Source organism: Apium graveolens, chromosome 1 (assembly GCF_009905375.1).
Source record: "Apium graveolens cultivar Ventura chromosome 1, ASM990537v1, whole genome shotgun sequence".
Lineage (NCBI taxonomy): Eukaryota > Viridiplantae > Streptophyta > Magnoliopsida > Apiales > Apiaceae > Apium > Apium graveolens.
Window position 1 is genome coordinate 81,040,502 of NC_133647.1, and position 27,888 is coordinate 81,068,389.

At 40.3% G+C, this 27,888-nt stretch overlaps 2 protein-coding genes across 3 annotated transcripts; both read right to left on the bottom strand.

Moving 5' to 3' along the window:
- Nucleotides 1–2,445: 2,445 nt before the first annotated feature.
- Nucleotides 2,446–3,034, bottom strand: LOC141681412 (uncharacterized). Its single transcript, XM_074487104.1, has 2 exons — nucleotides 2,657–3,034; nucleotides 2,446–2,454 (listed from the first exon to the last, which is right to left on the bottom strand). Exons 1-2 carry the CDS (start codon nucleotides 3,032–3,034, stop codon nucleotides 2,446–2,448), a joined length of 387 nt encoding a protein of 128 aa, XP_074343205.1.
- Nucleotides 3,035–22,539: 19,505 nt separating this feature from the next.
- Nucleotides 22,540–26,208, bottom strand: LOC141664749 (putative serine/threonine-protein kinase PIX13). Of its 2 annotated transcripts, XM_074470710.1 has the most exons (7): nucleotides 25,835–26,208; nucleotides 25,565–25,615; nucleotides 25,275–25,417; nucleotides 24,116–24,251; nucleotides 23,889–24,031; nucleotides 23,355–23,478; nucleotides 22,540–23,191 (listed from the first exon to the last, which is right to left on the bottom strand). In XM_074470710.1, the coding sequence occupies exons 1-7, from the start codon at nucleotides 25,944–25,946 to the stop codon at nucleotides 22,797–22,799; spliced, it is 1,104 nt and encodes a 367-aa protein (XP_074326811.1). In that variant the 5' UTR covers nucleotides 25,947–26,208; the 3' UTR covers nucleotides 22,540–22,796. The 2 variants fall into 2 exon arrangements, with proteins under 2 accessions (XP_074326811.1, XP_074326806.1); XM_074470705.1 differs by having other exon boundaries at nucleotides 25,275–25,615.
- Between the last annotated feature and the right edge of the window lie 1,680 nt (nucleotides 26,209–27,888).

Here is a 27,888-nt window from a genome sequence, read left to right on the forward strand (position 1 = left end):
AAATAATATTTAATAAATAAAATAAAGAAGTCATAAGCCCTCGAATGAATATTCATAATAATATTCATTTAATAAAATAAAGAAGTCATAAGCCCTCGAATGAATATTCAAATAATATTCAATAAATAAAATAAAGGTATCGAATAAACCTTATTCGATCAATAGTTTTAAAACTATATCCATATATATATATATATATATATATATATATATATATATATATATATAATATACTCGGGAACATCGACTCCCGGTTTAGAAATATGTTCACCTTTAGGTCCCTGTACTAAGGGTATATACAAATTACCGCTATCCTCTAGCATAGGTATTATCAACTGAATCAACAGATATATATATGGAAAGAATGCGAAACAGGCATGCATATATATATACCATAGCAGCATGCTTCAATATATTGCAACATTTGCTAATTAACCAACATGCATCTATCGCAAGATAATGCAAATACGTATACTCATCACCACAACAGTTATAACGGGTAGAAAACTTGCCTGAGCGACTTGGGGTGATAAAAGGCTCGGGACGAGTCTGGTAACCTATAAACAACAAGTAAGTTGGAATTAAACCAAAGTCACTTGTAAATCTATACTTTAACGAACTTAGACTCTAACGCTTGTTTTGCGCTTACTCACTCGCTTAAGTCACTCGGGTACCCTCGGCTCCACCATTTTTAATAATTTAACCTTTACGAGTTTTAAGGCGATTCCTTCGCGAGTGTCTTACCAACTGCCTAACACACTTACCATAAATGTTTCATGCATTAATTAACCCTTTTTGGTCTTTAACCTTTGTTTCAAAGTAAGGCGAGGGGAAAAGTTTCGTTCGCAAAACGCCGTTACTTGAAACGGTCGTTTCTCCTAAACCGTGCATCGGAATCGAACGAACTACATATCAAAACGAAGCTCGTAACATGAGCTATCTAAACATGGCAATGGTCAAAATCTAGCAGGGGGTTCTCGGGTCCTAATGTTATGCACAAAAACAGTCTAAAGAAAATCGGACGTTACGACGGCTATGTTTACGCGATTTCCCAATTTAAAACCATTCAAAATCAACCCAATTCAACCTCAAACCAAACATACAACCAACATCCATCCTTATCACATCATAACAACCACAACCAATTCCATTTTAACATTCATACTTATGCCTAAGCTTAACTTTAACCATACTTAAGTTCTTTTAATCAAAACAACAACATCTACCATTCCATTTCACTACCATTTCAAATCCCAAACTCTAAATCACAACATCAAGCTACAATATTACCCTACTAATCAAAATCATCTTATAATACATAGGAATCTAGGTTTTGGAGATGATATACCTTCCTTGAAGTGGTGGGAGGAGCTAGGAAGCCTTAAGAAGCTTTGAGAAGTCTTAGGAATGCTTGGATCTTCAAGGAAAACAAGAAAAACTTCAAGTTAAAAACTTGAAAACACTATTCATTGTCTTCTTCTTTGATTAAATGAAGAAGATTGAGAAGGAATTGATGGCTTAAACTCATGATATAGCCCTAACTAAGCATGAAGATGATTAGGGAATTATCTTACCAATTTAGGAGGCTTGGATCTTGAGTTTTGAATTCTTGCCCATTTGCAATAGTAAAAAGCCGAGAGCATGAAGAACCATGCCTTGGTTTCTTTTTGATTTTGATGAAAAATGATTTTCTTGGCTTGGTTGGTTTGATTTTTGTGTTTGTTTTAGTAAATTACCTAGTTGCCCTTGATTTTGTGTGGTTAAAAAGCCACCACATCTCCTTCCTTCCCATGTCATGCTTGTGTCATCCTCATGATGTCATCCTCCCCTCCTTGTCCTCTTCTCATTGGTTGGGTGACATCATCCTCTCTAATCCCTTTGATTAACTTCCTAATTGTTTGCCTAATGACCGCTGATCTGTTATACGGTTCGCTTAACTTTCATTTTCGTTTATCGTTTGAGGGATCATACCCGGGATCTTATTACTTAGGTTCCCTTAACCTTTCTCAATACATTATATTCCTTTTTATGATCCTCTATTATAATCCTTTAATTTAAATCCTTTTATCCTGTTACCTTATACTCAATTCTTTCCGTATCTATTAGATTTCCGGGAAAAATCAAAGTGTTCGGAATTGGATTCTGACGATCTTTACATACACTTATATCCCATATAAAGTACTAATAAAATCTCAGAATATCCATATCAGAACCCCTACATAGTGTGGCATGAAAAGTTTTCTCATTCAGCAAAAGCACTATTCATAAGGGTTTCAAAAATTTCCAAAAATTGGGGTTATTACACCGGGCATGTAACCATAGCTGGGTTTATGTTGGATTTTTATGCTTTTTCTACTTAGAAAATATTCTGAGTATAAATTGATTGCTTTCAACTCGGGTATGCAAACATAGTCGGGTTGATGTTTGTTTTTTAATAGTGATGGTTTAAAACAACTGCTCAGTGAAACAAAAAAATTATTTTCATTAATCTCAAATTTTCTTCATACAAGAAATTGAATAATTGAGTGGTTGTTTGCCATAGGCTACAAGTTTTTGGTTATTTTTGTTACTTTCTATTAATCACTGGTAGAATTTTCTAAGCCTGAGTCCATGCCAGGTGTTGGGGATCTCGGATTCATCTATAGCTTGTAAATACCTGGATTAAGACTTCTTTGATCTTATAGGGCCCATCCCATTTAGGCATCAACTTTCCAGTATTATTAGGATCTGAGTCCTCTGTATCTCGAAGTAACAGGTCTCCAACTTGAAAGTTTTTGAACATGGACTTCTTAATGAAGTGCTCCTTTGTTTTCTCCTTGTATTTTTCCATCCTTATTATAGCCTGGTCCCGAGCCTCATCAATGAGCTCTATGTTTGTTCTAAGCCCCTCCTCATTAGCTATTTCATCAAAGTTTATTTCTCGGTGAGAGGGGGATCCCACTTCATTGGGGAGCATTGCCTCCATTCCGTAAGCTAGCTCGAAAGGAGTTTCTCCTGTGCTTGTTCGGGGACTAGTCCTGTAGGCCCATAACATATTGGGCAACTCTTCCGGCCACTTGCTCTTGCTCTCTCTAAGCCTCTTCTCAATGCCCCGGAGAAGGATCCGATTTGTGACTTCTACTTGTCTACTCCCTTGAGGGTATGCTATGGATAATTTTTTATGATTGATGCCCCGCTCTTGGAGATTGGATTCAAATTCTGACAAGACGAACTGTGGCCCGTTGTCTGATACCAGAACTCTAGGGATCCCGAACCTCATCAATATAATATTCATGAACTTTATGCAGTCTTGATGGTTGATGGTTTTAATTGCCTTCGCTTCTACCTATTTAGTTATATAGTCGATTGAAACCAATAGATATCTCAGATCTCCTCTAGCCCGTGGAAAGGGTCTCATGATATCTATTCCCCAAACAACGAAAGGGATTAGAGATAGGACTACGGAGGGTAGGACTAGGCTGAACCATGATACATTGCTGAAGAGTTGGCATTGCTTGCATTTTTTCACAAATTCAACAGCGTCTTGGTGAATGGTTGGCCAGTAATAATCCTTCCTTATGATCTTGTGAGCCAGGGAATTCATAGACATATGATCTCCCATATTCCTTCATGGACTTTCATTAAGCAGTAATTAGATTCTACGGGGCTGACACATTTTAGGATGGGGGAGGAGAAAGTTCGGCGGTAGAGTAATCCTCATTCGAGAAAGAACTTTGTTACTTTAACTTTTAGTCTTTGGGCCTTCCCTTTGCCTTCTGGGAGCTCTCCCTTTTCCAGGTAGTTGATGAAAGGAGTCATCCATTTCGGGGTGTTGTTTATCTCGAGGACTTCTTTAGTTTCTATAGTTGGCTTTTGCAATTCCTCAAAGTAGACAAAATAGTCCAGGTCTGATGAGTTCTGGACCAGCTTGGACAGAGTATCGGCCTATGAAATCTCTTCTCGACATATTTGTAGAACTTGGCTCTGTGGTATCAAGGCAAGGTAGCTCTGGACCAAAGCTTGGTACTTGGCTAGTATGGGATCATTCTCTATATATTCACCATTTGTTTTCTTGACTACAATAAGGGAGTCACTATAGATGTTTAGGTCCTGCACCCTGAGGGTCCTGGAAAGCTTCAATCATGCGATCAGGGCTTCATACTCTGCTTAGTTGTTTGTTGTTGGAAAGCCGAAGGATATGGAAGTTTGAATCATCAAACCATCCGGGCTCTTTAGGATGAGCCCGGCTCCAGACTTTTTATTTGTCGAAGATCCATCGACCTTCAGAAGCCAGGCTCCCGGGTTAAGATTATTGTTGCTGGAAGGATCAATAATCACAGGTGTGGGCTCAACTTCCAGAAAGTTGCATTCAATGATGAATCAACAAGTTCTTGGGCTTTGATAGCAATCCTTAGAATGAAGTTTAGGTTGAACCGACTTAGCTCCACTGCCCAATTTACAAGCCTCCCCGAGACGTCTTATTTGTGTATTATCTTGCTTAAAGGTGATTAATCACAACCCGGATCTCCCTTCCTTGGAAGTAATGTCTAAGCTTTCTTGATGTCGTAACCAAGGTGAAGGAATTTTTTCCAATCTTGAGTATCTGGTCTTGGAATATTTTAGTACTTGGCTTACGTAATATACTGGTTTCTATTTTCCATTTTTTCCTGAATCAGTGCTACTCCTACTGCCAGGGCCGGCCCCGGCTAACAAGTAGAGGAATAGGGGTTCCCCGGGTTGGGATTTAGTTAAGATTGGTGGCTATGAGAGATATCTCTCAAATGCTCTCTGTCACTCTGGTCTCCAATTAACTTCTTCCTTGTTGTTGGCTTCTTTCAGTAAATTAAAGAAATGTAAGCATCTTTCTGCCAGCTTTGACACAAACTACCTGAGTGTTGCTAGTGACCCTGCTAGCTTATGCACATCCTTCTGGGTCTGAGGAGCCTTATCTCTTGGATTGCCTTTATTTTTTCCGGATTGACTTAAACCCCCGGTTGCATATCATGAATCCTAGGAATTTTCCTGCTCCTACTTCGAAGGTGTATTTCTCTGGATTCAGTTTGAGTGTGTGCTTCCTTCAATTATCAAAGCATTCTTTGAGATCTCCGATGTGACCCGAGATGGTTATGGACTTTGCAATCATATCATCAACATAGGATTTCAAGTTTCTTCCAAGCTGGGACTTAAATATTTTATTCATTGCTCTCTGGTAGGTTGAGCCTGCATTCATCAATCCAAAAGGTAGCATGATATAAGCATAAACTGCTATATGGGTGATGAATGTTGTCTTTGGGATGTCCTTTGAATTCATCTTGATTTAGTTGTACCCGGAGAAGGAGTCCATGAAGCTTGGCATGAGGTTTCCAGATGTGGCATCTATCAGTTGATCTATATTTAGCAGAGGGTAGGGATCCTTTGGGCATGCGTCATTCGGGTTGGTGTAGTCAACATACACCATACATTTGTCATTGGGCATTTTTTACCATAACCACATTAGCCAGACACTCCGGGTATTTGATTTCACATATGATTCCATCTTTGAGTAATTTTTCCACTTCTTCATCTATCGCCTTCTGCCTCTCTGGGGAAAAATTTCTTCTCTTTTACTTAACTGGCTTCCTGTTCGAGTTGACATCCAAGTTGTGCGTTGCTATGGATTTGTGCATCCCGGGCATGTCTTTGAGACTCCAAGAAAATACATCAGCATACTCCCGGAATAATGATATCAATTCTTCTTTGACGACTCTTTCGAGCCCAGATCCTATTTTCACCTTGTTAAAAGGATTACTTTCATCAATCAGAATTATCTCCGTCTCTACTGCAGCCTCAACCTTTACTTGGTCCTGGGTGGACACCATTTACTGGATCTGGGCTTCAACATTCTTTTTCATGTAGACTTGACCCTGGGCTAATGCCCTTGCTTGGTTGTTTTCCCTTAATTCATTTATTCCAGTGTTGGTTGCTTGCATAATAGGATTGCCCTGGCTGAGAATCGGGTCTACTTCAATCGCTACCATGACTTGGTTGCTTTTTGGCTCCTCTGAGTCTGGTTTTGTTGTTTTTGGATCCAGGTTGGATTGAATAACTTGGACTTCTTTTCCCACTCTCTCCCTTGAAAGGGGCGGTGTTTCTTATTGCTTTGCTATTTTCGAAGGACTGGGGCCTTCCTCTTGTTGTCTTGGTGAGTTTCTATCATGAACAGGGCCTGGCTATAGCATCTTTCCGCAACTTCATAATCTCCTTTAACTTCTCCAACTCTAGTCGGGGTTAGGAACTTGATTTTTAGGTGCGAGATAGAGGTGATTTCTTGCATCTTAGTTAGAGTCGGGCGACCAATTATGTCATTGTAGGAAGAATGAGTGTTGATCACGTAGAATTTTATAGCATGGGTGACTTGATTGGGAGCAGTACCAAATGGAATAGGCAAGTGCAACGTCCCCTGGATCGGGACCAAGTTATTTCCGAATCCATTGAGGGGGTCCTCCCGACACTCATTTGAGCGGACACTTCCTAGCTATATTCGATCAACTGTATGCTTGAAGAGAATATTAATCAAGGAACTTGATAGGGATAAATAAATTATGATTGTATAATTAAATACTGCATTAATTGTACAAACTGTGGGCTGCTAGGCCCAATAAAAAGATATATGATATTCAGACCAGAAAGGTTAAGCCTGATGGACCAGATCAGGCCTGGTGGAATAAAAAAGGCCCAAAAGCCCTGATTATTAATTAATTTCGTAATTAATTAATAAGGGAGAAATCAGATGTTGAAAAGAGTCCCGATAAGGATATAAATCCTTAGAGATTAGCCTCAAAGGGACCTAAAAGGATAAGGAATCAGCTTCCTACTTCCTGGGACTCCTAAGTCTATCCTAATTCAGAGGCTTGTCCACCAAGTCTCCTATACCAAGTCCAATTCAAGGACCACCAACATCTATATAAAGGGTCTCACCCCCACCAATCAGAACTACGTTTTTTGGCTTGATTCTCTAATTCACAGAGATACGTAGGCATCTCGTAAAGGCAGATTGAGTCACGAAACACGAGAGCAGCCATTAAAGGCCTTGAGCTCCCGAATCTTAGTATTAAATACAGCAAGTAATAACCTTGGTTTTTTATCCATAACATTTGGCGCCGTCTGTGGGAAAAACGGAACAACAACCATGGCGAGAACACGGGAGACCCCGCTAATCATGTTAGGACATTCTCTAATGCACTGCTGCTGCAACCCGTGAATGATGCTATAAAATGTCGGGCCTTTCCTCAAACCCTGTCGGGTATGGCTCAAAGATGGTACAGTCGCCTACCCCCAAATTCTATTGGATCATTCAGAGAATTAAGTCAGGCTTTTATTAAGCAATTCATCAGTGGAAGAGTCCATGAGAAAAGTTCAGCATCTCTTATGAGTCTTGTGCAGGGAGCTAAGGAATCCTTAAGAGATTACCTGAATCGTTTTACAAAGGAGGCTTTAAAAGTCCCAGACCTTGATGATAAGGTAGCCATGATAGCACTGCAACAAGGAACTAGGGATGAGTTTTTTAAGATGTCTTTGGCCAAACGACCCCCTGAGAGCATGTTGCAGCTCCAAGAGAGGGCAGGGAAGTATATCAAGGTTGAAGAAAGTATGAGGAAGACCGTAGTAAGTAATGAGCCCACTGGAGGCAAGAAACGAAAAACTGATTTGGAGTATATCGCTAAGGACAAATATCCTAGAACCGAACAAAACCCTGATTCAACCCCCAAGAAGGGAGGACCTGGGCAAAAGTTCACTGAATACGCTAAGCTGAATGCTCCCAGAAGTCAGATTTTGATGGAGATTGAGAAAGACAGAGATATTCGCTGGCCTAAGCCCTTGAAGGCTGATCCCGCCAAGCTAGATAAGGGCAAGTATTGCAGGTTTCACAAAGATGTTGGCCATGACACCGATGAGTGTAGGCAGTTGAAAGATGAAATTGAGTTTTTGATTCGAAAAGGAAGATTGAACAAGTATACTGGAGATGGGGGAGACAGAAATAATAATGGAAGGAAGAACTTTGAAGATCGTAGGAGGGACCAAGATGATCAGGGGCGGAATCCCCAACCTAGAGGACCAGTTATAAACACCATTTATGGAGGGCCGAGACCTCGAGGGCCTGTGATAAACACGATCTTTGGAGGTCCAACTGCTGCGGGATTGTCCAAAAATTCCAGAAAGGCATATACTAGAGAGGTTATGCATATTGTTGGAGAAGCCCCGAAGAGGGCCAGGACAGAAGTAACATTGGCTTTTGATGATTCCGACCTAGAGGGTGTGAAGTTTCCCCATGACGACCCGCTGGTCATAACGCCGATAATAGGAAATAGCCCGGTTAAGAGGGTCCTTGTGGATAATGGTGCTTCTGTGGATATCTTGCTCCACGACACCTTTCTAAGGATGGGGTATAACGACTCCCAGTTGACACCAACCGACATGCCGATATATGGATTTGCTGGAGTAGAATGTCCTGTGGAAGGGATAATTAAATTACCAACCACCATAGGTACGGAGCCAAGGCAAGCAACGCAGATGCTGGATTTTGTGGTGGTAAAGGCTAGTTCAACTTATAATGCTATCATGGGGAGAACAGGGATACATGCCTTCAAGGCAGTCCCCTCTTCCTACCATTCAGTCATGAAGTTTCCCACCCGAAACGGGATTGGAGAAGAGAGGGGAGATCAAAAAATGGCTAGAAGCTGTTATGTGGCCTCTTTGAGGGCAGATGGAGTCGGGGGGCAGGTTCTTCCTATTGAAGATATGGATGTTCGAGAAAATGATGAGAATAGAGGAAGGCCAGCAGAAGAATTGGTTTCGGTTCCTTTAGATCCCAAGAATCCTGAGAGGATGACTTTCATTGGAGCTACATTAGAGGAGCCCCTTAGAGGGAAGTTAGTGAAATTTTTGCAAGAAAATAGTGATGTGTTTGCATGGTCAGCAGCTGATATGCCAGGCATAGACCCGGAGTTAATTACTCACAAGCTAAACGTAGATCCAAGCCGAAAGACAGTGAAACAAAAGAAAAGAAATTTTGCCCCGGAAAGACAAGAGGCTATAAAGCAGGAAGTGGAAAAGCTCTTAGAGGCTGGATTCATTGAGGAGATTCAATTTCCGGAGTGGTTAGCAAACCCTGTAATGGTGAAGAAGGCTAATGGAAAGTGGAGGATGTGTATAGACTTCACCGATCTGAATGATGCATGCCCCAAAGACTGTTTTCCGCTGCCTAGAATTGATACTTTGATTGATGCCACCGCTGGACATGAGATGCTGAGTTTCATGGATGGGCTTAGCGGATACAACCAGATCAAAATGCATAAGGATGACATTCCAAAGGTATCATTTATCACTGACTTTGGTGTTTATTGTTATCTTGTTATGGCGTTTGGTCTCAAGAATGCAGGAGCCACCTATCAAAGGTTGGTAAATAGAATTTTTAAGGATCTTATTGATAAGACTATGGAAGTCTATGTTGATGACATGTTAGTCAAGAGTCTAGTAAAGACTGATCATATAGCCCATTTAAGGGAAGCTTTTGAGGTCCTGAGGTACCACAAGATGATGTTGAATCCGACGAAGTGTGCTTTCGGAGTAGGATCTGGAAAATTCTTGGGATTGATGGTCTCGAAGAGGGGAATTGAGGCAAACCCCGATAAAATAAAGGCAATCCTGGACATGGAACCCCCCAAAACTGTCAAGGATGTTCAGAAGCTCACAGGAAGGGTTGCTGCGTTAGGACGATTCATCTCCAAGTCAGGAGACAAATGCTTGTCATTTTTCAAGTCACTAAAGAACATCAAAGACTTTGTATGGAGTGAGGAAAATCAGAAGGCATTTGAAGAGTTAAAGAAGTATATGGGCCAGGCCCCGTTGTTGGCCAAGCCAGTTCTGAATGAAGTTTTATTCTTGTACTTGGCTGTTTCAGAGAGCGCCTTGAGCGCCGTGTTGGTTAAGGAGGAACTAAAAGTCCAGAAACCCGTATACTATGTCAGCAAAATTTTGCATGGTGCTGAGTTGAATTATTCAGCCATTGAGAAATTCGCTTTAGCCTTGATAATGGCTTCAAGAAAGCTGCGTCCTTATTTTCAAGCTCACCAAATTGAAGTGCTAACAAATCAGCCACTGAGAAATATCATTCACAGTCCCAAGGCAAGTGGGAGACTGATTAAGTGGGCAATAGAATTGGGAGAGTTCGATCTCAAGTATAAGCCACGTATGGCCATAAAAGCCCAGGAACTAGCTGACTTCGTGGTGGAATGTACCATACCCAACCAAGAAGTCGGGGGGCAGGAAGATACCACACCTCAAGACAAGGGAGTCGATAATGGGGACAAGGAGAAAGAATATTGGGTTCTCTATTTTGATGGAGCATCAAAAACAAATTCCAGTGGAGCAGGGTTGGTTTTGCAAAGCCCTGATGGATTCTTAATTGAGTATGCCATGAAGCTAGACTTCCCAACCACAAACAATGAGGCAGAGTATGAAGCCCTGATTGCTGGCCTTGGTCTAGCTGGGACACTTAGAGTCAAAAACTTAAAGGTCCGTGGAGACTCGAAGTTGATCATATCCCAGGTAAAGGGAGAATTTGAAGCAAGGGATGATACGATGGCAAAGTATGTTCGCCTAGTAAGGGCTGTGATGACCCAATTTAATGAATGCCATGTTGAACACATTCCAAGGGAAGAAAATGCTAAAGCAGATGCGCTATCAAAGTTTGCTTCATCCGAGATTGAAGAAAGTTCAGGAAGTGTGTACTTCCATGTTTTGAAGACACGAAGCATAGATGTTAAGCTTGTGGCTCCCGTAGGCTTGGGGACGTCATGGATTGATCCCATCAAGGCTCACATTCAGACCGGTTGGTTGCCAAGCGATACAATTGAGGCACGGAAGTTAACTGTTCGAGCACTAAGGTACTCTTTGATAGATGGGATTCTATATAAGAGATCTTTCGTGGTTCCTTACTTGAGGTGTCTCAGGCCCGATGAGGCACGCTTGGCTCTTGAGGAAGTGCATGAAGGCATTTGCGGGCAGCACTTGGGGGGCAGGGCCTTGGCTCATAAGTTAACCCGTTTAGGCTTTTATTGGCCAAAAATGATGGCTGATGCCAAAGAATATGTGAAGAAGTGTGACCGCTGTCAAAAGCATGCACCAATTGTTAGACAACCCCCCGAGATGCTGACCTCTATCAACTCACCTATTCCCTTTGCCATGTGGGGGATGGATATTCTAGGGCCTTTTCCTATGGCCACGGCACAAAGGAAATTTCTGATTGTAGCCATTGATTATTTCACCAAGTGGATCGAAGCCAAACCTTTGGCCAAAATCACAACTAAGCAGGTTGCACAATTCCTGTGGGAAAACATTATGTGCCGATATGGAATTCCCCGTATCCTCGTCACTGACAATGGAACGCAATTCAACAATGAGGAATTCAAGAAGTATTGTGAAGAAAATGAAATTGAGTTACGATTCACCTCTGTAGCTCACCCGCAAGCCAATGGGCAAGCGGAGGTAGCAAATCGGATAATCCTGGATGGATTAAAGAAGAGGATCGAGAAGTCAAGAAATAATTGGGTGGACGAGATACTTCCCATATTATGGGCCTATAGGACTACCTGTAGAGTCACGACGGGAGCAACTCCCTTCTTGTTGGCATATGGGGCAGAAGCAGTAGTTCCCGTGGAGATATCACATTCCTCTCCAAGGATTCAGGCTTTCAACGCAGAGGAAAATGGGGAAGGTCAGAGGTTAGCCCTGGATTTGATCGATGAAGTGCGAGATAAGGCACATGCAAAGATAGTAGAATATCAGAAAAAAGCTTCATTCTACTACAACCTAAGGGTTAAAGAAAGGTTTTTTAAACAAGGCGATCTAGTCTTGAGGAAGATAGAAGCATCTGGTGTTGGACAAAAAGGGAAGCTTGCCCCAAATTGGGAAGGGCCGTACAGAGTCAAGAGCGTTCAAGGTAGAGGAACCTACAAGCTCGAGACTATGGATGGTTTTGAAGTCCCGAGGACCTGGCACGCACAAAACCTGAAGGTTTACTACGTGTAAGATAGGCGAAGTACGATTCTCACTTGTCATTGTGACAAGTAGGTTTAAAAGCACCTGGAAGCTTTGCTTGCGTAGGATTTTATATTCCAGTAGAATTTACATTGTCTAGTTATTATTGATTAGGGTCGAACCCATGCTATGTAAGGTTTTGAAAAACCAGACTTCATATTAAAGAGTTTGAAATTACTTCAATCCAAGGATGTTTAAGGCTCAAATGCATATTAAACAGAAAGAGGCAAGAAAAGCAACATATAAAATATAAGCCCCGAAGGGTAATAAGTTTTGAATACAATTAAGTCAATACAATAAGACAAGCCATGCAAGGCTGAAAAAGCTCTAAGGAGCTGAGGTGCCCTCGGCGTCCATATCATCGTCTTCTCCGCTCTCGCTAGATGTCTCCGTCGTCTCGGAGGAGGAAGAGCTGTCATCCTCAGCAGGTCTGGAAGAAGACTCGGGAGGAGGAAGAAGTGGATCCTGAGGAACATGGTCCGAGACAACTACTCGGGTACGAAACCTCTGTAGCAAAGCCTCGTCATCAGGGCAGATGTAGTCCGCCGGGTTAATATCAGGACAAGCCTCGTTCACGGTCCCAAGGGCCGTGTCCCAACCAGTCCTAAAAAACTCGGGAAAGACTGAATCATCCCTAATCCTCATAGATTGGGCAAACTCCTCCGAGTCCAGATAATTGTCTATAGCTTTATCCTTCTCCGCCCGAAGTACCACCAGCTCGGCGTTAGACTCTCCGAGTTCTTCCTCCTTGCGCTTGAGCTTCTTCTCCAGGGTAGCATACTTCTTCTGTTGCCTCCTGAGGGCATTATCGGCCTTATCAGAAGCCCGCTTCCATGATTCGGCTTGCCTCACAGCGCCTTGAAAGTAGGCGTTAGACTGAAACAAAACAATTAACAAAGTATAAGGCAAGAAAGTGCTACAAGAACGAGAAATAAGTTTAAAAAAGAGAAGGCATACCGAAGCCAGAGATTGGGCTCCCATGAGCTTAATCCTCTCAAGGTCAGGGGTGGCCACCACATCAGTAAAGTCCTTTGGAGTCACGCTATGGTAGGACCAATCCCAAGCATGCTTCGTGGAACCAACCACGGTATCCCCTCGGCGAAATCCCCAGAGAGGCTGAAAGGCGCCTGTAGTAGCAGCAGCAGGGGCAGCAGCAGTGATACGAGCATTATGGCCCTCAGCTCCTTCAGTTGAAGCCTCCCCCATAGGCTCCTTGTGCTTTCTCAAGAAGATAGGCTCTGTCGCCTTTCCTCGGGTGTCTAGGCCTGCTAACCGAGCTTTCTTCATCCTAGCTGTTTCCTCGACCAAGGGGACATTGTCCTCGTTAATCTCCTTAGCAGCTGAAACAAAGCAAAAGACAAAATAAGTGATGTTAATAATGCGTGAAATAAAGAAAAATTGAGAAGGGAAGAGAAATACCCTGTTGAGAAACAGAGGATAGTCCCACATGAATCAGGGAAAACTCTTCTAAAAGAGTCCAGCTGGTGGTGGTGCCATCGTCCTGAGTAAGCCCATTATAAATGATAGTTTCTTCAGGAGTTAAGTGAATGGATTTGAGGCTACCATCACTGACCTTCCCGAAGGAAGATCGAAAGAGCGTGCCCCAATCGCCATTCTCCCAACGTAACCCAACGAAACTATTCCTCCAATTTGGATTATTATCCGGAATAGAGGCGCTGTTAAAGATATGTTTGCTTTTGGGCCTTTGTTTGACATAAACCCAGCCACAAATATTGGAAGAACTATTGTAACATTGAAAGACTTTCCTAAAAACGGCTACAGAAAGAGGAAAGCCCTCCCTAAGACAACAAACCATAAAACATAGAATATTCCTCCAGGCGTTTGGAGGAAGCTGACACGGGTTGATTTGTAAGTCAGCCAAAAGATGAGGGATAAAAGGATGGAAAGGGAACCTAAGCCCAGCATTAAGGGCGTCGGTATAGATGAAGAGAGTATCGGGCCTCCAGTGGCAAGTACGGTCACCACCAGAGACTGGAACTAGTCTAAAGGGGGGAGGGACGTTATAACGAGCATTTAGTTTATTGAAATCTATGTTGTGCCAAGTATTACAGTGATTAAAGGAGTCGAGATGTGCAGTGGAAGGATATTCATCCCCCCTAGTATTAATCATATCAATTAAAGACATATATGAAGAGCGGATCTCGATATCCTTACCTCGTTTTGAAGCCGAGGCTATCTTGGCCGCCCTCTCGGAACTCTTGTCAGCCATCTAGTAAAGACTGGAAAAGACTTGGGAGGAGGAAGGAGTGGATTTGAGAAAGGAGAAGATTAGGAAGTTTGAGATGAAGAGAAATGAAATGAGAGGTGTGAAGAAGCACACTCTCATCCCACCTATATATAGGAGAAATAAGTGGATACTGGGCCTCAAAAAAGCCCATATGGGCCCAAAAATGGAAGGATCTGGAATGTTCCAGAATATTTTAGAAAAGTCTTAGAAAAGTCTTAGAAAAGTATGGAAAAATCTGGAATGATATGGAAAATTCCAGAATATTCTGGAAGTCAGGCTTAAGAGTTCAAGCCCAACCCAAGTTTGAATGGGCTTTGGAAGTAAAGCATGATAGAGGCCCAGTCCAAGAAAGCCCAGAAAGAGGGCCCAATTAGTTGACAAATAAGGCCCAGATTTAAGAAATGGGCCCTGGATGAAGACCCATTAAGAGGGTGGCCCAAAAAATCCAGCCCAAACATGTGGCCCAACTTCAAGGTAAAAGGATATGAAAATAATCATTCCTGACCCATTCGACCAGAAAAAGTGAGGAAATTTTGTTCGAATAACCTGAGATCAAAGTTCTGTCGATTAAGGCTAGAAATGAAGCATAAATCGACCAGAATTTAAACTCATTCGACTAGAAATCAAATGAAAACCCTGGTCGAAACAATCCTGCTCGAAATTGCTTCGACCAAGGCAAGAAAGGTGGCTAATTCGGTCAAAATATAGAATTCTGACCCAACATCATGACCGAAACTTTCCTGCTCGAAAAAAGAACAAGGGGGTAGGAAAAATCCTGGCCGAAATTCGACCAGGACTTCTGCTCGAAACACTCCTGCCCGAAATAGCTTCGACCAAGGCAAAGAAAGGTGGTTAATTCGGTCAGAAACACAGGAATCCTGACCGAAAGGGACAAAAATTCCTAGTCGAAGATTTCTGCTCAAAAAAAAAAAAAAAAAAAAAAAAAATACAAAGCAAAAATCCTGGTCGAAATTCGACCAGGAAGTGAGGTCGAATGTACCCTCCTCGAATTCCCTTCGACCAAGGCACGACAAAGGCTAATTCGACCAGGATCCTGGTCGAATGGATTCCTGGTCGAAAATTGTATAAAAAAAAAATCCAAAAAATTAGGATAAATCCCAGAAATTAAGGGAAAAATCCAGAAATTAGGGAAAAATCCAGAAATTAAGGATAAATCCCAGAAAATTAGGGAAAAATCCAGAAATTAAGGATAAATCCCGGAAAATTAGGGAAAAAATCCAGAAATTAAGGATAAATCCCAGAAAATTAGGGAAAAATCCAGAAATTAAGGATAAATCCCGGAAAATTAGGGAAAAATCCAGAAATTAAGGATAAATCCCAGAAAATTAGGGAAAAATCCAGAAATTAAGGATAAATCCCGGAAAATTAGGGAAAAATCCAGAAAATTAGGATAAATCCCAGAAAATTAGGGAAAAATCCAAAAAATTAGGATAAATCCCAGAAATTAAGGGAAAAATCCAGAAATTAGGGAAAAATCCAGAAATTAAGGATAAATCCCAGAAAATTAGGGAAAAATCCAGAAATTAAGGATAAATCCCGGAAAATTAGGGAAAAAATCCAGAAATTAAGGATAAATCCCAGAAAATTAGGGAAAAATCCAGAAATTAAGGATAAATCCCGGAAAATTAGGGAAAAATCCAGAAATTAAGGATAAATCCCAGAAAATTAGGGAAAAATCCAGAAATTAAGGATAAATCCCGGGAAATTAGGGAAAAAATCCAGAAATTAAGGATAAATCCCAGAAAATTAGGGAAAAATCCAGAAATTAAGGATAAATCCCGGAAAATTAGGGAAAAAATCCAGAAATTAAGGATAAATCTCAGAAAATTAGGGAAAAATTCCTGGAAATTAAGATAATTTCTGAATAAAAGGAAGATTCATTGTGAATGTGTAGGTCGCTCCACACTTTACGCAAAAACGAAACCCTGTAAGGGAACGAATAGACTTAACTTCTGCGAAACCTAATCAATGTTTCCCAAAAGTTGGGGGGCAAATGATAGGGATAAATAAATTATGATTGTATAATTAAATACTGCATTAATTGTACAAACTGTGGGCTGCTAGGCCCAATAAAAAGATATATGATATTCAGACCAGAAAGGTTAAGCCTGATGGACCAGATCAGGCCTGGTGGAATAAAAAAGGCCCAAAAGCCCTGATTATTAATTAATTTCGTAATTAATTAATAAGGGAGAAATCAGATGTTGAAAAGAGTCCCGATAAGGATATAAATCCTTAGAGATTAGCCTCAAAGGGACCTAAAAGGATAAGGAATCAGCTTCCTACTTCCTGGGACTCCTAAGTCTATCCTAATTCAGAGGCTTGTCCACCAAGTCTCCTATACCAAGTCCAATTCAAGGACCACCAACATCTATATAAAGGGTCTCACCCCCACCAATCAGAACTACGTTTTTTGGCTTGATTCTCTAATTCACAGAGATACGTAGGCATCTCGTAAAGGCAGATTGAGTCACGAAACACGAGAGCAGCCATTAAAGGCCTTGAGCTCCCGAATCTTAGTATTAAATACAGCAAGTAATAACCTTGGTTTTTTATCCATAACAGAACTGTTGTATATCAACATTCTCCTGACTTCATTGTCAAAAATATCTAGAGTGACTACCAAGGCTTCATTGTGATTATGATTGATCCCTTCATAATCCTTGTTTCGGAAAGAGATTATCATCTCCGAGAATGATTGAATAGAGATGACTTCATCCCCTGATTCTGGGTTGGGGGCGAGTGGGAACCCCCCAAGACCACATTAACCACATTTTTTCCTTTTCTTGATCCTTCTCCTTTCTGATTAGTATCCGGGATATGTACTGCTTCAGGTTCCCTTTCTTGATTTGCTCCTCGATGAAGTATTTGAGAGATAGGCAATTCTCGGTCTTGTGGCTATGTGTTTATGATGTTTACACTGTCGATTATAAGGTCAGCTCTCCGAGGGAGTTTGCATTGGCTTTGGAGGGTAGTTGAATGGCTTATTTTTGATCTCTTTCAGTATTTTCCCCGGGTCCGGTTCAAGGAGGGTCCAATCCGGTTCTACCTAGGCTCACTGGCTTGCCTAATTGGTCCTGGGTCACTCTTGGACTCTGTCTTGGGACCCAGTCTCTGGAGTATAGAAGCGTTCTAAACCATGTGGGTCTGTTGGCTTTGTTTGAACTTTTTATCCTGATGGTAATCCCATTTCGATCGATCATCAGAGTTTTTGTTTCTGGCCCCCCCCATTCCGGGTCATCCACATAGCTTGGAGCACATATGTCTCCTTGATGAATTTAGCTTCCATGGAATAGGAAGCATCCAGGCTCTGGGGTTCCTTGTTGATCAATTCTATAATATACCTTTCGTTATGTTCCGGGTCTAGGTTCCTCCGGAATATGCTTAGAGCCTCCCGCTCATCTAAGTTTGAGATCTTGTTGATTGCTTCGTGGAAACGCCTCATATAGGCTGAGTGAGATTCGTTGTCATACTGGTGCATAGTTTCGAGATGGCACATGTGCAACTCATATATCTTGTTGGCTCAGAACCTACTGAGGAAGGCTCCGCAGAATTTTTTCCAGCTGTGGATGCTTCGGGAGGGGATCCGGCTAAATCATCTCCGAGCCCCCACTTGAGGGTTGATATGAAGAATCTCGACTTTGTCAAGTCATTGTAATAGTATATTTGGGCAATTCGCTTGAAGTAATCCAAGTGTTCCTCTGGATCTCCTAATCCATCAAATAAATCGAAGTTATAATGCATAAGGCCTCTTTGCCGGGGAATGACCTCTAGGGAGTGGCTGAAGGGTGTCAAGGTCTCCCCAACGAGTCTATGTCCATCTTTCTTTGCAGTTCATTGATCGTATCCTTGAGGTCTTTCTTCCCATCTTCATTATCATCAGAAATGACCTCGGGGGTGGGGTCCCTCCGTGTCCTCATGGTCCTGAACTTGACCAGTAGCTTCTCTTCTTCTAGCTGCATTCTTTTTTGAATCTTGAGCTCAAACTTTCCTTCTTCCTCCTTTCTTATCTTCTCTTTCAACTCTTCCAACCTCTTCTGTATGGCCACTTCTATCTCTTTCTTATTACTTTGATCATTTTAATTCTTCTTCCCTTTAGCCCCGATTCGATCAAAGACAGAGCGTCGGGATTGTTGAGAGTCCCCGGACTCTTCCTGATTATCTTCTTGGTCAGCTTCCTCTTGATCACAGGATTGCTCTTCCCTGTAGAGCCGGATTGCTTCAGCCAGTTTATCACTAGTTAGGTTGGCCATGTGCTCCTCTGCCACTGGGATATTGGTGTACTTATACTGATTCAGCTCAATAAGGTTCCTGGGATCCCGGGATGGTATTATCCTCTCCATAACTGGGGTATTGGTTAATGGTTGCTCCTGGAGAGTGTCTCGATTTGCTCCTCGGTCATGTGGCTGTGAATGGTCCTAGTCATGGACCTGGGTGCTTGTAGAGGGTCTCCCCGCTGTACTTTTTCCTGCTCTAACCATTATCTCAAGTGTACAAACTACAATTGAAAAATAGAAAAAAAATTACCCAGATCAACAACAAACAAACTTTCAGGGTTTGGCTAAAAATATTGCGAAATAAGTATAACTGGGTCTATAAAACGAAGACAATATACAAGGTAAAGCAGATCTGGGTTCTAAAATAATCAAAACTATCTACAGCACACACAAACGTGGCTTAAAAATGAACGAAACCAAGCTCACACAAACATGGCTTAAAATGACGAGCACACACAAATATGGCTTAAATAAACAACATTCATAGTTATGAGAGAGCTAGGTTGCTTGGGTTCTTACAGGTTAAAGAAATTGACTTTTTTAAGAGTTTGCTGATGAAGGTGAATCCAGGGGCACTGAAACCTGAGAATGGAGAGCCCCTCCTTCTAGCTCCAAATGATAACTCCGGTGTGTGGGGCTGCTCCTTGCGATGCCGCGCCTGAAACCGCGTAGTGGTTGTGGTGTAGCTGTCGTGGGATTTTTACAAAAGAACACCGGAGGGGGGATTTAAGCCCCGCGGCGCCTCCGGTGTGAGAGTAAATATTTGCTTTTGGAAGATAAAGATAGATAGGAATGCAAGGTGGTTGTGTGTGTATATTTGTGTGTAAGAGAGCGTAACTCCTGAATCACATCCCTTTAGGGTGTATATATAACTCAAAGATAGGGTTTAGGGGTTGGTACCTTTAGATCGAGACCGTTCGTTATTGGAGGCGGAGGACGCCTGGCTATGATAGATCTCATACACGTGTCCAGGTAAGGACCACCTTTAGGATGCACCAAAGGTATGCTGACGTCTGTCATGTTTGTCTCAATTGTTGGTTGTTGATAGATGTCATTGTCAAGTGTCCATGTGCCCCCCTTGGTGGGATGTGTGATACGCTTGTTTCTGAGTTGTGACGGGCCTGGAACCTCCTTGAGCCCAGGTTCTCTTGATGGAAGGGTTGTATTCTAGCCGAGAGTTGACCCTACTCCTAGGTTGGGCTTGGGTCCGGCTATTGGTGCGAACCTGGCTCATTCCATTAGCTTGTTTCGGGCTAGGGGGTCCTGGCTCTACGACTGCACCTGATTCACCCTAAATTTGAGTTGGATTCTAGCCATGTTGCTAATACCTTATCACTATTACAAGTTTGTTGATTTAAGAATAACAAATTCACAAATAAGTGGAAATTGAGTAATTAATTGACCGACATATGACATATAACGAATTCTTAGTTAAATTTGGGACTAATAAAACATCTTTAAGAGGCAATGTAAGTTCACTTTGTTTTACATTGCATCACAAATACCATTAATCGATAATAACGATCCATCTACGATTAAAACTGAATCTGACCCTCTATATTTATGAATATTTGATAACATACCTGACTTACCTGTCATGTGATTAGAAGCTCTCCTGTCAGTTGTCCACTCCGTGTCTGAAATAGTGTTGTCCAGGGTAAGAGCTGCAAGAGCTTGAGGAATCTCATCACTTTGACTTCATCAACATATCTTTGCAATATGACTGATAGTTCCACAATATTGACATTTTTCTTCACGATACATGCCCCTTTCAGCAGGAGTCATTCAACGTTGACCAGGTGGTGGAGGACGACGTTGCCTTGAAATCATTGTTGAATTGCTAGAATTATTTTTGTTTATCATATCTAGGCTGTTAAGCTTGAAATCCACATCCCATTGATGTGAATCAATTTGAGTTACCAACATATCCTGTGACTAGACCTTTGCTGAGAGTTATGTTGTTGTCCGTAGAAAGTTAACTGAGGATTGATGTGTCTAGCTGTGCCATCTGTTGTATTATTCGAAATCCAATTTCTTCGATGATCCAAGCTCTGGACTTCTGACACTAGTTCAGTGTAAGTTGGTCTTAGAGGCCTCATCATAGTGATTGTAAAGTCCCGTATTGTGGCCCGAGATTTGCAAGAAGGTAAAATACATTTTCCTTGTCCGTAACAGGTTTTCCCATACCTGCAAGATTATCACACAGGCCCTTCAATGTGCGAATATAATCTGCAGTTGTTTTATCTTCATCTTTACGAAGATAAGTGATTTGTTGGCGTAATGTGAATTCTCGTTCTTGTGAATCTTGTGCATATGAGTCTTTTAAAGCTTCCCAAACGGAACATGTTGTTTCTATGCCGACAAGTCCAAGAGCTTCCTCTGGTAATGTACCAATGATCCATCTACGAAGAAGACGATCAAACTTGAGCCAGGCTTTGCATGATTCAGTCAAAATTGGCATAAAATTTTCTGCAGCTGTGTTTAATGGTGGAATGGTGAACTTTGTGGGGGCTGAATTTGATGAGTTCGAGATGATCAATCAATTCTTGACTTTCTGCCGGCGCTAATGCCTGTTCACACGGTAAGTTGATTGAGTGAGTTTGAGAGTGATGAAATTTCCAACATTAAGAGAAAGAGCTAGAGATACCATTTGTAACTGAACTGACATGATAGGATGCTCACAAGAGCTCTGATACCAAGAGAAAGAAACAGAATTAAAATTGCAGAAAGGTCTGATATTGAATTTCTGAGACAGGACACTCAAAAATAAACTATGCAACCGTGAGCACCTCTAATACATTTGTTCCTATTTAAATAGAAAAACAGACCTTATCATTTTACAGAGACCAACTTACTTACACTAATAAATCTTAATTATAAACCAATCATGATTGTCATTGCTAACTCCTGGTGGCGGGGCTGCTCCTTCGACGCCGTCCTGGATCCTTCGCCGCTGTAGAAGTGTAGCTATGGTTGGGTTCCTACAAAACAACACCGGAAGGGGGGTTGAAGTCGCGCGGTGCCTCCAGCGTGAGAGTAAGAACTAGCTTTTTGGGAAGATGAAGATGAATATGAATGTAAGGTGGCTGTGTGTATATGAGTGTGAAAGAATGATTAACCCCAAAACCTCACCTTCCTGGGCCATTTATAGCCTAAGGCCAGGTAGGGTTTTGGGGTTGGTACCTTTAAATCGTAACCATTGGTTCTGGGAGCGGAGGACACCTGGCTGGAGTGGATGCTTTACACGTGTCAGTGCGGGACTGGCTGAGAAATGTTCTGAGGATCCTCTGACACGTGCCCTGATTATTCCCATAATTGATGTGTGACAGTTGTCCCCATCATGTGTTTGGGCCAACGTCTCACGTGCTGGGATTTATCAAGATTAGGCTTGCGGGACTGATCTGGTTAGGACTGGTAGTGTGCGGGACTATTCCTTTCAGGAGTTGTGTGGAGTTAGGAGTTTAAGCAGTAGTCTTCCAGGAGCTGTATATAGTCAAGAGCCTAGGAGTAGTCTTTCCGGGAGCTGTATGGAGTCAAAAGTCTAGGAGTATCCCTCTGGGAGATATATGTACCGTCAGTCATCTTATCGGATTATCTTTTAGCTCGAATTTGTTAACCCCAATTCTCTTGTATTACTCAAACTCTGTACTAGTTACTGAGATTATCTTGAGGATTCATATCCTTATCACTCCAATATTTGTCGTTATCCTTATCACTCCCGAAATCCTCAGAATGGTTGTTGTTGAGTTGTACAACGTTGCTAATATTTTCAAGTTCACCATCCCTCCGATAGATTTCTGTAAATTGTGTTTACACCAGTGGTATAGCTAATGACCATGTAATAGCTGCAGTGCGACTAGTACAATTTCACTGCCTCCAGGTTTAGTAATAATGTTTCCTTATGCTGTCATCAAGTTCACTACCCCCTTGTATAGATTTCAATAAATAGTGCTGATACCAATGATTTAGAAAAATGACAATCTATAGCGGCAATTACAAACCGGGACTAAAGAATAATAATACCAACTCTTGAATATCACAACAAACAGCTAGAGGACGTCAGTTAGCTCAACTATATGCTTTTCACTTAAGGTGATCGTTACTGTTCTGACTTTTCCTACTGCCATCTAACTAACCACAGTGGCTTCAGTGATTGGGAAGACGATAACCTTGGAAATGGCAGTGGCTTTGAGTCAGAATGACTTAGGCTGATGCTGAAAACGATGGCGATGATTCTTAGTAGAAAGAGCTGAGCTGCTTCTGGGTTCCTTGTGTTTCTCTGTCATTGAGTCTATCTGTTCCAAAACTTCCACAACTTCATTCATGGAGGGCCGCTTTCTCATATCAGTTTCCAAGCATTTTAGTGTCAGCTGAGCAGCTTGCACTGCTGCTTTTGTTGAATATTGTCCTTCTATACGCGCATCCATGATGGTTTTGAGCTTTCTTTTCTGCGAGAGGAAGGGCTTCCCCCAATTTATTAGATTCTGCTGACTGCTCGGACGTTTCATATCAAGTGCTCGTAATCCAGTCAACATCTCAAGTAGCACAACCCCAAATCCATAGACATCACTCTTCACATATAAATGGCCTGTCAAAAATGGTGCATCCAAATTGAAAACAAGAATTTTATTACAAATTTTTTAATTTAAGGATATACATAATCCAAAATGATAGCTCTCTTTGCCTTTTCTATGTTTGGTTACCTTTAGTGCAAACGTCATCACAGAGTTTTAAAATTATTAAGCACTCACCTGTTGCAACATATTCAGGAGCAGCATAACCATAGGTTCCCATGACTCGAGTAGTGACATGTGATTCTCCACCTGCAGGACCCAATTTTGCCAAGCCAAAGTCTGAAATTTTTGGGTTGTAGTCCTGTGAAAGAAAAAAAACAGATGGCTTCGCAAATCACTCTCAAGCCAAATTCGTAAAGCTAAACTTAATAGGGTCAAGCCAGAGTCTGAATTTTTGGGTTGCCGTAATTTAGACACTTCCTTATATGTCGATTTTAATGACATTTCTTATATTTGCTCCAAAATATTATTTTAAATTTTAACCAAGTATTTGAAGTGGAGAAAAGAAGGGAATGAATATTTTATTGATAAAGTAATATAAGAATGACTTTAGATTCTTTATAAATAAGGAATGAAAGAACATATATGGCACTCATAAGCTGACATTAGAGCTATCTCAACCTTTTGTTTCCATCATCAACCTTTTTGATCTAATATCTTAATTCTCAGGAATATGTTAAATACCAAAGATATGTTTATCCAGAAGCTCACCCCATCAAGCAGTATGTTAGAGGCCTTAAAGTCCCTGTAAATGATTTTCTTTTCCGAGTTATGCAAGAAAGATAGTCCTCGTGCAGCTCCGATTGCTATTTTTAGTCGTTTGTTCCATGAAAGTGGTTCAACTGCAGAACTCCCTGAACAACATAATTCAGCAAGTAAGAATTTTATCACTAACGACTCAATGAGCAATAGTATCTTGCGTCCTTTAAAGTTCTTACTTCTGAAAAGATGGTTTTCCAAGCTTCCTTTTTGCATAAACTCGTAAACAAGTAAAAGGTCTTGATCCTCCCAGCAGTATCCCAATAGCTTGACCAAGTTGGGATGAGAAAGTGTTCCTAAAAAGTTCACTTCTGACTGCGTTTCAAAGATGTGTATTTATTTGAGCATATCATCACTGAGCATCATTAATTTCCATATAAAAATAATGTATAGAATAACGAGAAAGTGTTTGTTACATTACAAAAGATACATTGTAATATCACCTATTAACCAAAGAAAATAAAGTATTTACAATCTTTTCGGTTTTCTTTCACTGTAACATCATATTAATACAATATTATATTGAGATAAGAGAATTGCTTTTCACGACACATGAAATTTAAGCAATGTCTTTTACACCAGGCCTACAAGGTGAATCCAGTTTGTAGCCAAATTTTAACAGCTAATCGTTGCACTGCCCTACTATATCCAATTCCCCTTAGAAACTCAAGCAATAAGAGTGAGTTTTAGTTGAATTTTCGGGAAGGTAAATCCCATTTTCCACTGTCGGACTGCAGCCATATGCTCATTGCAGTTCGGCTCAAATTGCAATTTGAACAATATACTCGGTCATGGTGTAAGAAAATAATGAGATCACGGTACACACAAAAATGTAGCTTATCATAACTGCCCTTTATTATACTCAGAGGAATTACAACGTTTTTTATATGATTACTCATTTTACTGACAGGGGAATTTATTATTTTGAGAATGACAACTAATCCTCAAAGTTATAATAAATAAAGGGATTATAAGAGCATAAATTTTACATTCTCATAAAGCTGCAACACATTTCTGTCATTAAGAAATTCCAAGACTTGAACTACTTTTGACATTAGCTAGCAATCGATTCTTTATTTTTGCATTTCAGCACATATTGCAAACTTATGGGTTGAAGTTGCTCCAAGTCCTAAACAGCCGAACTTACTCTAACTAAATGTAACGTCACGTCTGATAACATTAAAAAAAATTACTCCTACAGACTTGAATGAACAAAGACTACTATGTTTTCCTAAATCATAAAAAAACAATTCACACAATTCAGTCTTTTCCTCCTAAACAAATTAAATGTTGATGTTAGCTTTAGTAGCACAATTAACTTATACCGCATAATATTACCTGCCACTCTTGAAACCCTTGCACACTTTCGTGGTTTAGTTTCTTTATAGCAACCACCATTCCAGTGCCAATTTTACAAGGTTCAAGGGTCTTCTCATCCACCCAACCTTTATAAACAGTGCCAAAACCTCCCACGCCTAACACTGTATCAGGTTTAAAACTTTTAGTAGCATTTTTCATATCAGAAAAGCTATAAACCTTAAGGCTCGGTGTAGGCAATAATTCTCCAAACAGTGAAGCCTCGCCATTTGCTGCAGCAGAAAACTGGCTCTGGCTTTGGCTTTGCTCACCTGCACTGCTGCCGCTGACTGAGAAGCCACCACCATTGCTGTAAAATGTCCCTAAAAGTAAGACCAAAATTTAGCAAAACTTTTAGCTAATCCTACTAACAAAATTTAGCATTAATTGCTTGTAACTATATGAGTCAACCACAGAATTGCCAAAATAATTATAACTACAAATATTACTAGACACGGATAAATTAAAACCACAAAAAAACATATAGAACATAAAAAAAAGACCAAGAAACAGAAAGTAAAAGACAAGAGATAGATACAAACCAGTAGTTGTAGTGGAAGGTCTAGTACTTGGGGTGGTACTAGGATTTGAGTTAATGTTCGAAATTGGACCTGTATTACTAGCACTTTGTGGAGATTTTAAACAATTACCCATCTCATCAATCTCTCTCTCTCTCTCTCTCTCTCCTTTGCTACCTCTCACTACACACCCTCTCTAACAAAACATTTTCTTGATCTTCTTTTATTAAAAAGTAGGAAACTTGATATGGATATGAAAAGAGAATTGTTGGTTTTAGTATGATATAAAGATGGGAATGAATGAAAAAAGAAAGAAAGAAAGAATTCAAGTGTTTCTACAAAGTTGAGAGCTTTATGATTAGTTAATCTTTGTTGCTTTTTTTTCCTAATGTTGGTAGATGTTCTCATTGGTGGTCCTGTTTTATTCCAACTATCAATTTCTTTTTTAGTATACTTTTCAACAGCACGGGCCACCTATCTCATTCATCATTCCCTTTTTTTACTGCAACAACTTATTACTTGGTCATACATACTGCTTGCAGTTTTGCACTGTGCTTTGCAAAGTACTTAAACAAGTCAAACCCCAAGCCCGCTGTTGCATCACAGTCTTTTAAGAAGTCAAAAAATTGTATAACCACAATGCACGTTCCGATTTATCCTAAAAATAGAAATGTGTATAACCTTGCATTTAAAGGTTAAACCATATCTTCGGCTTTGATCGGGTCTTAAAAAAATTCAGGTTTTGATCGGGTCTTAAAAAAAGGATAAGCAGTCGGTATGGGAGAGCAACTACAGTTATTTTAGCGAGCAAATCCCCCTACTAGGTGTGGGCGAGCAAATTCCCCCACTAGGTGTGGGGAAATTCGGGCTTTTCATCAGGTCGGGTTTTCAGATTTTGACTTTGAGCGGATCGGGGCCGGACGGCTTTTCAAAAATATTGTTTGTTTAGGTTAGAGAGAGCAATTTGGTACACGACACATGAACACGACACGAAACGATACGAAAAATATGGATATGAGTTTTAATTTTCAGTACACGAAACACGAATGTACACGAACACGAAATTATACGATAGATTTAGTGTCATATATGAGTTTCAATTTAGGTACACGAAAGTACACGAAATTACACGAGATAAATATATTTATAAATTAATATATATAACACATGCATATATTTATGTATATAATATAAATATAATATAAATATTTACAAGTTTTTATAGAATATTATGTAAAAAATATATATATTTATATATACACTCTCCATATTTCATTAAATTATACATTAAAATAGATTTTTTTATTATTATATGTATATATATTATATTAATTTTTTATTTAACATACACGAAAAGTACACAGAAAATACACGACACGATTCGAATCGGACATGGGTTTCACATATGAGTACACGAAATCATTTCGGGTCGGATATGGGTTTCATGTTTACGTACACGAAACACGAAATTACACGACACGAACTACACGACCCATTGCCCGCTCTAGTTTAGGTCCATTGGTCTTATCGGGTTTTTTCGAGCATAATCGTATTGGCCCGGGTTTTTTTCTAATTTAAATCGATCAAATTTTATTAAAAATTCCGAAAACTATTTATGTTGGCAATTAAATTATTGTAAAAATATATTAGTTTGGATATAATATTTTATGAAAACTTTAATTCATTGAAAATATTTATGTTCGGCAAATAATAAGCATGTTTATAAAATAATATGTCTTATCAATGTCATCCAAATATATATAGGACTAATTGCACGAAGATGGTATGAGTTATGATATTATGATATTTTTACACAAAAATGGTCAACATATAATAATAGGCATCCGTGTGATTTATGTATAATTTTCTTGCCACTCGATTGCATTCTGTTAATTTTCTTTTAACGACCATTAGGATTTTTATAAATTAAAGGTGTAATTGCATGAAGATGATTATGAAGGATTTCGAACACATAAACGCAACGGAAACCATGTAAAATTAAATTAAATCCAGAATAAAATCGAAACCCTACGCATGATCCATACGAAAATAGATATTTAATTCGTAGTAAGAATCTT

Bases quoted from the DNA above. Each gene is read 5' to 3' on its own strand.
- LOC141681412 (XM_074487104.1), bottom strand. From the start codon at position 3,034: ATGTTATGGGCCTACAGGACTAGTCCCCGAACAAGCACAGGAGAAACT.
- LOC141664749 (XM_074470705.1), bottom strand. From the start codon at position 25,946: ATGGGTAATTGTTTAAAATCTCCACAAAGTGCTAGTAATACAGGTCCA. The intron at 24,252-25,274 runs GTAATATTATGC...TTTGAAACGCAG, and splicing joins AAGGGTTTCAAGAGTGGCAG to TCAGAAGTGAACTTTTTAGG. The intron at 24,032-24,115 runs GTAAGAACTTTA...TATGTTGTTCAG, and splicing joins GGAAAACCATCTTTTCAGAA to GGAGTTCTGCAGTTGAACCA.